Source organism: Uranotaenia lowii, chromosome 2 (genome assembly GCF_029784155.1).
Source record: "Uranotaenia lowii strain MFRU-FL chromosome 2, ASM2978415v1, whole genome shotgun sequence".
Classification (NCBI taxonomy): domain Eukaryota; kingdom Metazoa; phylum Arthropoda; class Insecta; order Diptera; family Culicidae; genus Uranotaenia; species Uranotaenia lowii.
The window spans coordinates 213,239,408-213,256,995 of NC_073692.1; the positions used below are offsets into that span (position 1 = coordinate 213,239,408).

Consider the following 17,588-nt stretch of genomic DNA (forward strand, 5'->3'; position numbering starts at 1 on the left):
CAAAAATGACAAAAATGACAAAAATGACAAAAATGACAAAAATGACAAAAATGACAAAAATGACAAAAATGACAAAAATGACAAAAATGACAAAAATGACAAAAATGACAAAAATGACAAAAATGACAGAAATGACAGAAATGACAAAAATGACAAAAATGACAAAAATGACAAAAATGACAAAAATGACAAAAATGACAAAAATGACAAAAATGACAAAAATGACAAAAATGACAAAAATGACAAAAATGACAAAAATGACAAAAATGACAAAAATGACAAAAATGACAAAAATGACAAAAATGACAAAAATGACAAAAATGACAAAAATGACAAAAATGACAAAAATGACAAAAATGACAAAAATGACAAAAATGACAAAAATGACAAAAATGACAAAAATGACAAAAATGACAAAAATGACAAAAATGACAAAAATGACAAAAAATGACAAAAATGACAAAAATGACAAAAATGACAAAAATGACAAAAATGACAAAAATGACAAAAATGACAAAAATGACAAAAATGACAAAAATGACAAAAATGACAAAAATGACAAAAATGACAAAAATGACAAAAATGTCAAAAATGACAAAAATGACAAAAATGACAAAAATGACAAAAATGACAAAAATGACAAAAATGACAAAAATGACAAAAATGACAAAAATGACAAAAATGACAAAAATGACAAAAATGACAAAAATGACAAAAATGACAAAAATGACAAAAATGACAAAAATGACAAAAATGACAAAAATGACAAAAATGACAAAAATGACAAAAATGACAAAAATGTCAAAAATGACAAAAATTACAAAAATGACAAAAATGACAAAAATGACAAAAATGACAAAAATGACAAAAATGACAAAAATGACAAAAATGACAAAAATGACAAAAATGACAAAAATGACAAAAATGACAAAAATGACAAAAATGACAAAAATGACAAAAATGACAAAAATGACAAAAATGGCAAAAATGACAAAAATGACAAAAATGACAAAAATGACAAAAATGACAAAAATGACAAAAATGACAAAAATGACAAAAATGACAAAAATGACAAAAATGACAAAAATGACAAAAATGACAAAAATGACAAAAATGACAAAAATGACAAAAATGACAAAAATGACAAAAATGACAAAAATGACAAAAATGACAAAAATGACAAAAATGATAAAAATGACAAAAATGACAAAAAAGACAAAAAAGACAAAAATGACAAGAATGACAAAAATAACAAAAATTACAAAAATTACAAAAATTACAAAAATTACAAAAATTACAAAAGTTACAAAAATTAAAAAAATTACAAAAATTACAAAAATGACAAAAATTACAAAAATTAAACAAATTACAAAAATTACAAAAATTACAAAAATTACAAAAATTTCAAAAATTACAAAAATTACAAAAATTACAACTATAACAAAAATTACAAAAATTACAAAAATTAAAAAATTACAAAAATTATAAAGATAACAAAAAATCCAAAAACTTCAAAAATTACAAAACTTACAAAAAAGACAAAACTTACGAAAATTACAAAAATTAAAAAAATTACAAAAATTACAAAACTTACAAAAATTACAAAAATTACAAAAATTACAAAAATTACAAAATTTACAAAAATTACAAATATTACAAATATTACAAAATTTACAAAAATTAAAAAATTACAAAAATTATAAAGATAACAAAAAATCCAAAAACTTCAAAAATTACAAAACTTACAAAAAAGACCAAACTTACGAAAATTACAAAAATTAAAAAAATTACAAATATAACAAGAATAACAAAAAGTTCATAAATTACAAAACTTACAAAGAAGACAAAAATGACAAAAATACAAAAATTACAAAATATACAAAAATTACATAAATTACAAAAATTACAAAAAATACAAAAGTTACAAAAGTTACAAAAATTTCAAAAATTACAAAAATTACAAAAATTACAAAAATTACAAAATTGTCAAAATTTACAAAAATTACCAAACTTTCAAAAATTACAAAAATTACAAAAACTACGAAAATTACAAAAATTACAAAAATTACAAAAACTGCAAAAATTACAAAACTTACAAAACTTACAAAAATTACAAAAATTACAAAAATTACAAAAATTACAAAATTTACAAAAATTACAAATATTACAAATATTACAAAATTTACAAAAATTAAAAAATTACAAAAATTATAAAGATAACAAAAAATCCAAAAACTTCAAAAATTACAAAACTTACAAAAAAGACCAAACTTACGAAAATTACAAAAATTAAAAAAATTACAAAAATTACAAAAAATTACAAGAATAACAAAAACTTCATAAATTACAAAACTTACAAAGACAACAAAAATTACAAAAATTACAAAAAATGACAAAAATTACAAAAATTACAAAAATTACAAAAATTACAAAAAAAAACAAAAGCTACAAAAGTTACAAAAATTACAAAAATTACAAAAATTACAAAAATTACAAAAATTACAAAAATTACAAAAATTACAAAAATTACAAAAATTACAAAAATTACAAAAATTACAAAAATTACAAAAATTACAAAAATTACAAAAATTACAAAAATTACAAAAATTACAAAAATTACAAAAATTACAAAAATTACAAAAATTACAAAAATTACAAAAATTACAAAAATTACAAAAATTACAAAAATTACAAAAATTACAAAAACTACAAAAATGACAAAAATTACAAAAATTACAAAATTACAAAAATTACAAAATTTACAAAATTTACAAAATTTACAAAAATTACAAAAATTTCAAAAATTACAAAAATTACAAAAATTACAAAAATTACAAAAATTACAAAAATGACAAAAATTACAAAAATTACAAAAATTACAAAAATTACAAAAATTACAAAAATTACAAAAACTACAAAAATGACAAAAATGACAAAAATTACAAAAATTACAAAAAATAACAAAAATTTAAAAATTACAAAAACTACAATAATTACAAAAATTACAAATATTACAAAAATAACCTAAAATTACAAAAATTACAAAAATTACAAAAGTTTCAAAAATTACAAAAATTACAAAAATTACAAAAATTACAAAAATTTTAAAAATTCCAAAAATTAAAAAAATTACAAAAATTACAAAAATTACACAAATTACAAAAATTACAAGAATTACAAAAATTACAAAAATTACAAAATTTACAAAAATTACAAAAACTACAATAATTACAAAAATTACAAAAATTACAACTATTACAAAAATTACAAAAATTACAAAAATTGCAAAAATTATAAAAAATATAAAAATTACAAAAACTACAAAAATTACAAAATAACGAAAATCACATAAATTACAAAAGTTACAAAAATTACAAAAGTTATGAAAAATATCAAAAATGATTAATATATCATAAATGACAAAATTAACAAAAAAGGCAAAAGTTACAAAAATGACGAAAATGACAAAAATTACAAATCCTACAAATACTACAAACATGACAAATTTTACAAAATTTTACAAAAATGACAAAAATTTTCAAATTTTTAAAGTGTACTTGTTCTAAATTTTTTTTTAAAAGCACACCTTCCAACCTATCTTTCAGCCCACTAGGTGAAAATCGATGTTGAGAGTGTATTTGCATGAGTTCTTTCGGGTGAAAGGCTAATTGAGTAGTGCTTTTATACACCTCTAATACCGAACATGTCAATTTTGTGTGGTGTACCACAAGATGGAAATTATCTCTAAACATTTCCATCTGCACTGAGTGCTTGAACTAGTATAAGTGCGTAAACACATCCAAATTCGATTTTTTAACCAAACAAATACAACTTTATTTGAGAAAAAAATTGTCTCTATCCTTACTCCTATTGACCAAATATCTGTGGAAAAATCATGTTTCTTCAAGCTTTTTTTTTATTTTCATGTATTGGTTTCAGATTTAAGTTTTTTTGGTGCGATTTCCGTTGGAACTGCTAAAATACATTCTGACATTTAAGATACGAAAGAATGGATGTTTTCATTGATTTATCTCTTTATGATTATTTTTGGTTTTTGTGTAGAACTTATTTTTTCCTTTCCCCGCCTTTTATTATCTTTAAATAAACTAGAAATTTTAGTAAAAAAAAGTAAATGTTCAATTCACGTGCTCGACTAAGTCGTTAGCCGCCAATTAGCGCTCTCTAGTTCTAGTTTTCAGTAGCTGCCATATTCTAAACCCCCTCTTCCCAAACTAGAACAACATTTCGCTAATTGATTGACACCGAATGTATACCACATGATCACCGCTAATGACCACTCTCAGATTGAAAATAAAATAAAACACACACACAAACCACACTTTACAAGCTATTCAACCAAAAAAAAAAAAAAAAACATAAAAAATACCAAATTTAAAAACACGGTTTACCCCTCGTTCTCTCTCCACTTGCCGCTGCCGTCCCCAATCCGAAAACTATTCGAAACAAACAAACAAAACCAAAAACAATCTGTCTCCCATGTAAATACCACCCGAAACTCGTTAAAACACCCACGCAGCGAGGCGATCCCAGAGGAAAATTACACCAAATCTCTGCCCGAACGAGATAAGCACGGCGGAGCAGGAGGAGCCCGCCGAGGACCAGGAGCTAACCTAATCAAGGTGTCCGTAACGCCCGGCAAGTCGCACCACCAGCTGCTGGGTCGCCATAGCAACAATCCAGCCGCCACCGCTCTGCTTTCGTCCAGTTCGACCGATTCCGAGGAGGAGGAGGAAGAAGACGACGAGGCTGGGCACATGGTTCCCTCGTCGGTCCGTCGCCAGATCAACAATGAAGAAGACGATGACGACGAGGAAGACGACGACGAAGACTGCGCCGACGAGCAGCACCCCATATGAGAAATATTCATCTAGGTAGTCTTGGGCCTATTGCTCCGTCAAAAGATGCACGGCTCCTCCTTCGCGGTCGTCTTCCGGTGGTCGTCTCTCGTTGCTTTCGGTGACCCGAACTACTAGGTCACGCCTAACCAGAGCTCTTCCTCCTATTCCTACAAAAAAAATGCCTCCCAATCATCAGCCGTCGTCGGCGTCGAATGAGCTGTTGTGGATTACTTCGCAGAACCGCTTCCTACAACACAACTACAAAAGTCACACCACATCATCATGAACCACAACAACACACAAGTAAACGGGTAAGAAAAGATTAAGAGAAAAAAAATCTAAGAAGATCGTACCTTTAACATTGAAAGGTTCAAAAAGTTCGATCATCTCCAAACCAAAACGCTCATTTGCGTTGAAGTTCAAGTACTCGTTAAAGGTTAGGTTACTTACAGTTTTTATGATTTAAGTAGGTATGTAGAAAGTTCAACAGTTATCGCATTGTTTTCGAAGATCTTTCAAGGATGATCTTATCGGTTTGTATGATCTTTTTGTTATGTTCTTGGCTACATTGTTTTTTTTTGTAAAAATTCTTTATTCATATTTTTTTATTGTTTATACACTTTTTAGCAATAAAATTTGAAATTTTTAATTCACTTACGCGAGCTTAGAGTGTATGGAATCACAATGGCGAGGCAAATATCTGGAAATCTGTTCATAGGTTAGAAGCCTACTGCAATCCACGAACAGTATTTGAATCACTGTAAAGAATACCCTGAGCAGGCGATGCTTTGTATTTACATGAAGAGCATCCGTATAGCAAGATATAGCCAGAGAACACAACAAACATTTTTGCTGCTTTAAAACGCCAATTAAAGGGTGTCCACCATGAAATTGCCACACACAAAATTGATTCGCGAAATTCGAGTTTTCATCCGATTGCCATCAAATTTTCAGAGATTGAAAAATAACTATCAAATTTCATTTTACCATTTTACTCGTATTTTATTTACAGTCCATACGCGAATGCCCGCACCTTGGCCTTAACCCTGAACATAAGATTCTGCACAACCTGCGAAACAACCGTTTTTTGAGTGTAAACCCATACTTTCTTCTGTTCCTCGACTGTCTTCACAACCTTAGGTCGTTCAAGAAGGTGTTGCTTCATAATCGCCCAGTACTTCTCGATGGGGCGGAGCACTGGAGTATTGGGAGGGTTGAACATTTTCTGCACGAAATTGACATTATTGTCCGCATACCACTTCAGCACGTCCTTGGAGTAGTGGCATGAGACCAAATACGTCCAGAAGATTGTTGGGGCGTTGTGGGCCTTCAGAAGAGGAAGCAGCCGCTTCTGGAGGCACTCTTTCATGAACATCTGTCCGTTCATCGTGTCCTGGGTCACGAAAGGTGCACTCCGCTTCCCGCAGGTGCAGATGGCTTGCCAAACCAGCAATTTATTCGCACATTTGGACAGCTTCTGAGTACGACATGCTTCGGAATCCTGAACTTATCCTTGGCCGTGAAAAATAGTTTGCCGGGGATCTGTTCGAAGTCTGCCTTCACATATGTTTCGTCGTCCATGATACAGCATTCAACTTTCGTCAGCATGTTGAGGTACAACTTCCTGGCACGGGTGTTGGCGGACTTGTTCTACTTTTCGTCGTGATTAGGGGCCTTTTGTATGTTGAACGTTCGAAGCCCAGCTTTGGTTTTGGCCTTCTGGATAAAACTTCGGCTTAGATGCAGCTTCTTAGCCACATCCCGAACGGAGGCGTTCGGGTTTCGGTTGAAGGCCCAAACTGCGCGTTTGTGAATTTTGGTGTTGTACGGAATACTTTTTCCTTCTCACTTCCGATCGGTGGTCAATCGATCCTCGAACCGCTTAACCACTCGCGACACCGTGGAATTCGCAATTCTCAACGTTTTAGCTTTCGACCCCATTTCCGGGAGTTTTGATCACAGAAATTTAGAACTTGCAGGAGGTAAACAATGCACTATGAACTAAATTCACCCAAATTTTCATTAAATTCTACCCAACGGTTAAAAAGTTAGAGCAATTTCATCGTGGACAACCTTTATCTGAACATATGCTGTGTCAGGGTGCTGATTGCTGTTTCAGCTTACTGGCTAAAGAAAGAAATACTTCAGCGCTGTTTCAGCGTGTAAGGAAGTTTTATTCCAGCCAATAGACAGTAGAGGAAAATTGGCTAAAGAAAACTTGTCCAGCCTTTGTTGAACCATTTTTGACATCATTCAAATTTGACAGGCGTCAGCTGGGTAGCTCTGAATGCGCTATTCAGCTATGTCAAACAATCTGTTATTCAGTTCTGGATCAATCAATGCATGATAGCGAATTGATCGAAATAAGGATTTTTTTCATCTTCTTTCTATACTTCATAAAACGGCCTAGCCTAGAAATTCACTTTTTATTCTTGAAGTATTTTGAATTAAATTTTAATTTCTTCATATAAAATTGACCTTGGATGGTAGATATTTAGGTCTCTATAGAACTAAAATTTTCTTGTGCTCCACAGAATTCTTAGTTAGATCTGCCTTCTGCGGCATGAGACTAGCAAGTCGATGGTTCAAAATTCGAGACAAGTTTCAATGAAGAGAGGGGAAAAGAGCTGGCAAACATCGGACAGACATTGGTCATCATTCTTTTTTGTTTTGTTTTGGTGTTCCTTCAATTGACGTTTCATGTCATGTTCGTTGGAATTTTTTTCCAAATCCAGATGTTTAACCCTTTCCTTCCCATGGTAGCACAGGTGATCCACAACTTTGCACAGCTCGCATTTGAACTGGGCGCTTTGGATCAACACCATTTTCTCATCGAATGTGTGGATATGAGTGAAGAAACATTGCACGAATTTTGAAGAAAATCGATTCGCTAGGTTTTGCTTGGCAGATCAAAAGCTTCAAAAAAGTCGGATTTTTTTCGAATTTAAATCAAGTCTTCATTTGTTGTTCGATAACTTGACAAGTTTTTATAATTTCCCTCAAATAAAAATACTGATGTGCAGAAGGTTGCTTATGCAAGCACAATCAAATGATGGTTTACTTAGATTTCAACTAAAACATGTAAATTTTCGAGTAAGTAAAGTGGATCACTTGTGATACACTGGGAACAAAACGTACCGTCAAACGGGGCATCATGCAACAGCGGGGTTCGATGCAACATTTATATAACACTACATTGAATCAATTTTCAATTTAATGTATGGTAATAAAGTTATCTTTTAATGATAACAAAATGATGATGACATAATTTCACGCATCTTAAGCTACTTGTCTTAAGTTTTTTATTTTTATGTAAAATTTGAAAAATCGTGCAATAAATGTACAAATTTTAAAATTTTTTGATGCCGAAAAAAACTTTACCCAGTATGACGGATCGGCTTGATAAAATTACCTACAAACTTTTTACAGGTTTCCTCATGTTAAACCAACATTGTTGGTGTAAAAATATTTTTCGAACAATCACCCAATTTTTTTAAATGAATATTTTCAAAATTCAGTTAGGTGTCTGGGGTTAAATGCAACAAAATGCAAATCAAAGAAATACCTTGTAAATCTCGTTTCCATGTGCTGGAATATGAATGTTTTGCATCACGCGTTTGTAAACATTTAAATTTCATTCATCCAAACGTTTATTTTTATGATTTCAGCTTGTAGAATTTTTCGTAGTATTATTTAACCCCTAAATGTATGCAGCATCCTTATTTTCAGAAAAAATGTGAAAATTTGTTTTTACAGACCCAAAAACTACTGCAATTGGTGTTGTCATGCGTAATGGTCTTTGAGGCATCGCAAATATATTAAAAACTATGAATTTTCGTACGTGTTCATAAGATGTTTCATTAAAAACGAAGTTTGTTGCAAGTTACCCCATTTTTTAAGGAGTGTGAAAATCGCATGTTTTTAGAAAATTAAAAATAACTGAGGAAACCAATAATTTTTTTAACTACGCCAATTTGAAGCCCCAGCATCCTTAAAACTTTTGATGCATAAAGGATACGATTAACTGTGAACATAAGTTTTTTAGAAGTCATTGAAGTTGAAAATTGTTGCATGTTGCCCCAGTTGCCGGTACTTTTCTTCTTGTAAAGCTTTTTATCAATACTCATTAAAATCATTTCGTCAAAAAAAATTTTCGCTTCAGGATAGTTATTTCATCTGCTAAAATGACCACATGTCTCGAAATATTTGTAAAAGTTCGAGATTTTTTTGAAAAACGGCATGTTTTGTTTTCCTAGCGCAAAGTGTCATGGCGGCCATCGTTCGAGGCAAAAATGAAAATTTCAAATTTTTCAATAAATAGACTATCGAGGAATGCAAATAGCAATGCAGTTTTCTACCATATAGGATCGTTTTAGTTTGTAATCAATGAGGTGATTAAATTCAATGTTTTTTGGCAATTATTTCTTGTTTTTCATTTATACCCTTTGTGTTGTTATCTTCCCAATGGAGCATATATGATCCACCTCAAAACCCAAATTTATCGAATGGATCATTAAAGTAGCCTTAAATTATGCATCTTTTGATCTGGAACTTTAATTTTAAATCAATATTTCTATTTTTAAAACGTGAATACCTCGTGGGAAGGAAAGGGTTAAGAGATGTTACAACTAGATATTGTTTTAGCGATTGTTCAGCAACAAATTTCTGTTGGGAAGTGTTACTCAAAGTGAAGCTAGCTGTTTCACCCGAGAGAGAGCACTGAAACCTTGATTGTTGTAGCTTTTTGAATCCAAAACAAAACAAAAATGCAACACTTTCATGCATCGTTTGATTGCGGATGAAAATAGATCAAATGTTCAGGGAAACTGAAGAAATGTTGGAAGAGAAATGTTGATAAGCTTTATTTTCGCTGTGCACGTTTGATATGGAATGACAATCTGTTACGTACACCCAAAGAAGGGGTTGCAGAATTTCAATACCGATATTGTTAACTCAAGGTTTCCAGATTGCCCTGTTTTATTTGGGTTTGCCCGGATATTTTGTATAAACTTTGGGTTAAGTCCGGTCCGGCCCGGTTGCTCAGATTTTATTGAAAAAGCCCGGATTTGGCACGGGTTTTATGAGCAAGTTTCATATATATAATCAGGAATGTTTTTTTAACACGTTCGTCGCCCAAAAAAAATCTCAGAGCATGAAAGTAATGCGAGAGAGCTTCAGATTTACAACGCGTGGCAGAACTGAGCGGCAACCTTGCTTAAGAGAGCCGTCACCCATATATGGGTGACGTGGCGACGAACGTGTTAAGGCTAAAATTCAATTTAAAATCTGCTGATAAATATTGACTTAAAAACAGTTTTTTTCTTGATTTTTGTTGAGTAATTCCTGAGTTTGACAAAATTTGCCTGGGTATTGCTAGGATTTTTGCTCGACAATATCGAAATCACATGCCCGGATTTTGCCAGGTTTATAGATAAAATATTCCAGATTTATCCGGCCCGGACACGTGCTGATTCTGGCATTCTGGAAACCTTATGTTTACTCTATGTCTTGAATGAGATAAATAGTGCACTGCTCCTAAGATGACATGATTTCCTGTACAAGTATCAGCATGGAGACACGAGCTCTCGAACAAGCTACATACAAACAATAAACATTTAAGCGAAACAAAAAAATAAAAAAAAACACTTTTGCCTTCACAACTCCAATAGTGTGCGAATCCTGTGCAAATGATGTGCGAATATATGCATGTCATGATTGACATAGATCCTGATCTGTGGGTGTAGTTTTTGAAAACATTTAAGTAGAATTTTTTGTCAGCTACCTAATATATGAAAGAAGGCAACTAGAATTCACTTTATTTGCTTAATCATCTTTATTTGGAGAAATCATTCAGCGAATATGACATCAAACGTCAGTTGATGGATCATTTAAAAATTGAGAAATATTAAAACAAACCCATGTCTGGCCGTTGTTTGGCACCAACTTTTTCCCCGTAATCATTTTAAATCTGCCCCGAACTTCGAACCTCAGACTTATTGGTCTCATGCCGCGGTACGCAAACCCAATGATAAAGTTTGCTGTAAGAAAATTCTGCAGTCGATTTTGTAAAACAAAACAAAATCTCACTTCAAAATATCCGCTATCATGCCTTGCAGCTATGTTCAGATAATTGGCGTTTACACATTTAAAACTTACATTAAAACGCAGCTTTACTTAAAATTTCATAAATTAGGTATGTATGTAAAAACGAAAGTATTGCATTCTTTTTCGAGTTACAGTATGTTAGCGAATTTTTTTCAAGTGGAAAACAAATAGAATTCGTCCATATACTTAGGACTACTCCCAGAGAGACAACTCTTTGGAATAGACTGAGTCGATTGGGGGTCATTTTTGAATTTCTCATACCCTGGGGTCTAAAAAGCTTCATTTTGGTTAAAAATTCATCCATGATTTTTACAGAATTTTTAAGTAACGTTTACATGAGTAAATTTGAACTTTTAAGTTTGTATGGGAAAATTGAATATTTCGTACTGAAAAATCAGAAAGTTTAAAGTGCAAACGCGGTAGAGTTACAAACAGCTAAATCGCTAACCCTCAATAAGGGTTAAATGCGTAATAGGAAACCGCGGAAAGCGCGCTTAGTGCTGCAGGTTGCCTAATGGTTAACCCAGGGTCATAAGCAAAATGTCATTCCGCGGAGTGACTCACCGGGAAATGTGATACAATCTGTTTAGCCTCATACCTCCTGTAGTGTAGTTGACTTGGTAACTTTACCATGCTTTACCAATGCCTACTGTGTATGTACACTCTAAGTTCGATTCAGTGAAACTTTGGGAAAAGTTCAACAAAATTATTTCTGTTTTCAGATTCAAATTGGCAAAAACTATAGAAATTCGAACAAAAACTCACTAAAAAAAATAAACCGCTTTGCTTATGGGAAATAAATTTTAATCAGAAAACATTAAATTTGAAATACTAGAAAAGCACATAATTCAGATTCAGAATTCAGATTCAGAATTCAGATTCAGAATTCAGATTCAGAATTCAGATTCTGAATTCAGATTCAGAATTCAGATTCAGAATTCAGATTCGGAATTCAGATTCAGAATTCAGATTCAGAATTCAGATTCAGAATTCAGATTTAGAATTCAGCTCCAGAATTAAGATTCAGAATTCAGATTCAGAATTCAGATTCAGAATTCAGATTCAGAATTCAGATTCAGAATTCAGATTCAGAATTCAGATTCAGAATTCAGATACAGAATTCAGATTCAGAATTCAGATTCAGAATTCAGATTCGTAATTCAGATTCAAAATTCAAATTCAGAATTCAGATTCATATTTCCAACAATCGATACCTTAAAGTTTGATAATAGAAAAGAATCCTTATGAAGTACTTATACTTTAGTTCCACGGTTGATGAGGATCACAGATAAGTTCGCATAAAAAACTCAACTTAAAATTATAATTAAAAAAAAACCGACGTCCACAATCAACCACATAATACGTGGAGAAATAGCCAAATGCATTTACCCTCTTCTACTAAGTTACTTATTTATGCTAGCAGCAGCATATAAATGTAGGTGTTGGCAACACATCCGGTTCGTATTTAGTCTGTATAGTGTAATCACATTTTATGCGCGTAACAAGGCCGGTTCCCAGCTAGTTTGTTATTGTAATCATGATCAGATTTATCAGTGATAGCGCCTGTTATTTACTTAAATACCAAACTACTCAAAGACAAAACTTGTTTGCAGTGTTTTGCAAATGTATTGTATAAGTTAAGAAGGCCCCATATAGATCGGCTCAAACGTTACATAGAATCACAAACTGTTAAGTTACCCGATAATATTTGTTACTCTAGTGAAATAGTGAAAGGAAAGCAACAAACCAGCGGTATTATTACTTAAAGTCACAAAAAAAGGGTAGGCCTGTAACAGTCTTTTTGTTCTAATCTATTCTTAGTTAGTAAGACACTGTTCATGGGACTGAAAAATGAAACGGGAAACCTAAAGGTCACCCAGGCTTTTTGGTCTCCAAGATATTATTATTTCCAAACAGTCACCAAAAACTGTGTACATTTTTAGTATGTAAACACATTTATAGTTTACCATTAGGAGGACTATGATTCACTAAAAGGCATATTGTCAATATTTAACCTTTTTCGATTCGTTTATTTTATACTTGAATTAAACTATTTTGTTTATTTTTCTAAAGATGTGTTTCAGTTTACATTAATGATCATTGCTTACAGATTTATTTTATCTTATCTCAAGGTGAGTATTCATTTTTCTTTTTTAATTTTAATATTTTAAAATCATCAAACCAAATCATGAAACGTTAGTTTAAAGCGAATAAAAAACAAACAAACACAATCCAAAAACCATTCCCTGTAGGCGAAATTCGACCGAAGACTATAGACACAAAAAAATCAAACGGAGAATCCATTCCGGAAGACCAATACACCAACAAAAGGGAAAAAAAGGAACCAAAAAAGTAACAATAAAATTGGTCAAACAATATCGCGGAGGAGGTAAAGACTCCTAGAGGGAAATAATAAAAATAAATCTAAAATAACATCACTAAAACCAGTTGATTTCAGAATCTTGGATGGAAATTCTGTTTTGATATTTTTTTTCAGTTCAACAATCAATATAATTTGTCTACACCCATCATTGCTTTTTTAAATTATTTATGTTTAAACATCTGTCAATGTGTATTTTTAATTTTATCAAAGTGAGTCAAAAGAAACTGAACAAACAACCTAGGTATATATTTTTTTAATCAAAGCTTCTGATCATTCACTCTTCACTTCCTGGAAATACGCTGGAGCTTTTTTCGTACCAAACGGAATACAGTAAACTTAAAGATTTTCAACATTTCTAGTACTTTCCTACTTACTTAAAGTTCTAGCGTCGATTTTCTAAAGAATTTGACCAAATTAAAAGATCTCTGCTTCCCATAAATGCATAATGCTGCCCCACTACTGTGAATCTGGAAGGATTTTCTATGTTGAGTTCCATCGATGAGGTCGTCTGATTTGCTCTGCAAACCTGGTTGACTTTTGGCTGGCAATACGTTTATCTGATCCATTGTAGAAGGATCAACGGCAAATCCTCGGTTAGGTGAACAGTCGATCGATCAAGGTCTCACTCATAACGATGAGAAAAAGTAGCGAGGGTAAAATTTAAATATTTTTGTGTGTAGACTCTAGTTCGTCATTCAGGAAACGGCCATTGTTCTTATTCATCCATTTGAAACCAAGTGACGATTTGGGAACTTCTATAGTGTTGCGCGATAAAAAACAGTTCGTCTTGACTTAAGTCAGGTCATTCATGACGAGGCAATGAGGATTTGTCGAAAGCATAGTAAAATTTCAGGACCGATGACTGTTCCGACGTATTTTGCCGAAGAGATTCTTCGGCTCTCTAAACCAAAGGGCTGACCACAACCTCATGTAAAAACAGATCATATAATTTCATTACTATGATTCAACATTCAAGAGATTATTCTTATTATGATTTATGCAAAAAGTTCCAAATAACGAATAGATAACAGTATGCGTTTACCGTTTGGCACTCAAAACGCTCCAGCAACTTTTCAAAAAGAGTGAGATGGACTTTTTTTAGCCGCCTCGTGATGGCACCGGCTTCGAAGTTCCACACTCTAATATTACAAACTTGTTGCATTGTCGTTTATTTTCACGTATCGATTTTCTGCCATCAAATTTATCGATTTGGGATGTGGACTCATCGCACTTTGGAAAGCAGCTGGAGTGTTTTCAGTGCCAAAACGGAATGCTGAAAATTATAAAGTTGTACATTTTACGCAATCTACACTGTGAACATCACTTTCTACTTACTTAAGGGTTCGACGCCGATTTTCCGACGCATAGAGCTGAGATAAATGATTCGAATCCAGCGTCTTCAGCTTCTGGGCCTGGCTCTTCTTCGATGCCCATCTGGATTCCAGTCAAGCGCCTCTCTGCAAATTTCGTTTACAATACGGATTTCACCTTTGAGTTGAAGATTCGGATTTTTGTTCGTGGAGAGATCTGGCGTGAGTGCCAGATGTTCCGGAGATTCGATCCTGGTTTCAATGTCTTTCTTGGTACCACCATCAGGCGTAATCTGGCTGCCAAAATACTGGAAACACTCCACTTACCAATCTGTTGCCCAGCTACCTTGTAATTGGAACGATTTTCTGTGTTGATTTCTATCGATTTTCATGGTTCAGATGGTCGAATGCTTTTTCGAAATCAACGAACACCAGCAGAAGAGAGTCCTGGAATTCGTTGATTTGTTCCAGTGTTGTCCGTAGCGTTGTGATGTGGTCCACACATGTTCGTCCGGATCGGAATCCAGCCTGCTACCATCGGGGTGTAGCGTGTCTCGATCCTGTATTGGATCACTTTGCAGAGTACTTAAGGGAAAATTAGATAATCATGGAAACGTTGTGACGTTTTTATATTGCAAAAGCATGTTTCAAACTTATTGACCGAAAGGTAAAAAAAATGAAGGCTTAAGCGCCAAATTTTGAACAAAATTTGCCAACATTCCGTTTGTTTGCCCGGCATCGTGGTCATTCCGTTTTTTTTGCCCGGCGTCGTGGTCATTCCGTTTTTTTTTTGCCCGGCGTCGTGGTCCGCAGCTTGATTTAGGGGAACTTGTCGATTTCAGCAGAACATTTTAATCTTCACAAAACTACAATAGTTAGATTTGGCCATAGTAAAATAAAAAAAAAATCACAACGTGAGCGCTCACGAATCGACTTCGAGACCGGCATTGGCGGCTTCCGTTGGCTGATTCGGATTCGGCAAAACATTCTCGAAATAAAGCAGTTGTAAAAAAAAGGCCGCTGGTGTTCTGTTGAAGACCACGGCTCATTTAGAAACGCACCAAACATCCAAATAATCTTAGAACTTACGCGGCCTTTTCGGTTGTTGAGCTCCGGCTGGCGAGAGCGATCGAATTCATTTGGACCTCTTTCCAAATCCAAATGATGGCAATGAACGCTGATTCCGCGCAAGGCGGTCTAACGGCGGGTGGAACGGGCCTCGACACCCTGATCGCTCCCACGCTCTCCTCCCGTACATCGTACTGCACTCGCTGGCCTTGCTGAATGATCGTCCCTCAGACCAAAACACAGGAACAGACGATACCAACAGCGTTAACCAGCACGGATCAAAAACACAGTCGCACTGTCAACCACTCGGGAAAGGCCCAGAAACTAAATGATGATCGCGCGCATGATCGGCTGCCCTTTTATCATTTTTATTCTTGGGTGTTTCACCGGTTGACGATCGAAGTTTTTTCCGTCTCTCGGGTTTCTCTGCTCGTTCGTTGAAGTATCAGCAAATGTATATTTCCGAACTCTAGGTCAGTTGTGCCCAAATCAAAATGCTACAACGTTTGGAACTGTTGTCCACGTCTCTTCCTCCCTATGTTCCAATTGGCTCTGCGTTCAATACAGCACAGTGGGCCCGGCCGAGTAAAGATGAGTAGTAAATATACTTTTACTACTCATCAGGATGCTAACAAGATCTGACTGTGTATGTATCATAAGCATAAGCATAAGCACTTTGCAGAGTACTTTGAGAGTTGTACAGATCAAAGTTATGCCACGCCAGTCACCGCATTCGGTCAGGTCTCCTTTCTTGGAGACCTTTACAAGGCAACCCTGCGTCAAGTCACCCGAGAATGTTGCAGTATCACTTTGTGGCGATTGCTGTTTTTTTTTAAAGATTAACTTATGCGTATACCGTTTGGCTCTAAAGTTGACCCAGCCACGTTTCAAAGAGAGAAGATTTAAATTCAGTTTTAAAACTTTGCATTCTGATTCTTTATTCTCGTTCAGAAAAAAAAAAAACATTTTAATTGTAGGTTTTTAACTTACCCTCAAATATCAACTCATTTCCATCCAAGATTACGAATCAAATAATTAACTCAATAAAAAATAGTTACACTATTTTTTACAGTTTTTCCTGACTCGTATTTGTGGTGTTTCAACACTAATGATACCATAAATCAGGCATGTCAAACTCGTTTAGGTGTGCGGGCCGCATTAAAAAAAATTTATGACGTAGAGGGCCGCAGCCAAAATCAGTTAAATCGGTACATTCAGCTTTAGTTTTTTTGCAGTGATATTTTACATAAAAATCAGTGGTGATTTTTTGTGACAATTTAAGACGGAGCTACGCGGGCCGCATTGACCTAGACGGCGGGCCGCATGCGGCCCGCGAACCCCCAGTTTGACATGCCTGCCATAAATGAAAGCCCAAGCTTCGAATTCCGAAACGCCTTCACCTGATACATAAAAAGAAACAATGAAGAAGAATCCTTCCTGCACACCATCAATTCTCCCGCCGAATGCCTTAGAAATACTTTGTAACAGAAATAAAATCAATGTAAACAATAACGCTTTCCCGAAAAAAGTAGGTCCTCGGTCACTTGGTCCATTTTTATGTTGAAACACCACTGTAAGAGTAAATGGGAAAAACACTAAGCAAAATCAACCGTCGATGAAATGACCTAAACACTATACTAGAATGCTTTAAAAATCAGAAAACTTTAAAGATACAATTATGCAGGCAGGAAGGGTGAATTGAATGCAAAATAAACAAAATGTTCACGAACCCCAGTCTTGTAAATAGACACTCCCACAAAATGACTCACCGTAGGTAAATCGAAACGATTTGAATGGAAGAAGATAAACCAAAACTGAAAATCGACTGCTAGCGTTTAAGTAAATCACTCTACCACACTTGCA

At 33.7% G+C, this 17,588-nt stretch overlaps 1 protein-coding gene across 1 annotated transcript in view; it reads left to right on the plus strand.

Annotated features, from left to right (window-relative positions):
* The window catches only part of LOC129742307 (uncharacterized), a 258,555-nt gene extending 241,237 nt beyond the window's left edge, over window positions 1-17,318 (plus strand). The window contains exon 19 of the mRNA XM_055734190.1: window positions 4,538-17,318. Within this exon, the coding sequence (XP_055590165.1) occupies window positions 4,538-4,877 (340 nt within the window). The 3' untranslated portion in view covers window positions 4,878-17,318. The remainder of the gene's footprint in view (window positions 1-4,537) is intronic.
* Window positions 17,319-17,588: the final 270 nt, after the last annotated feature.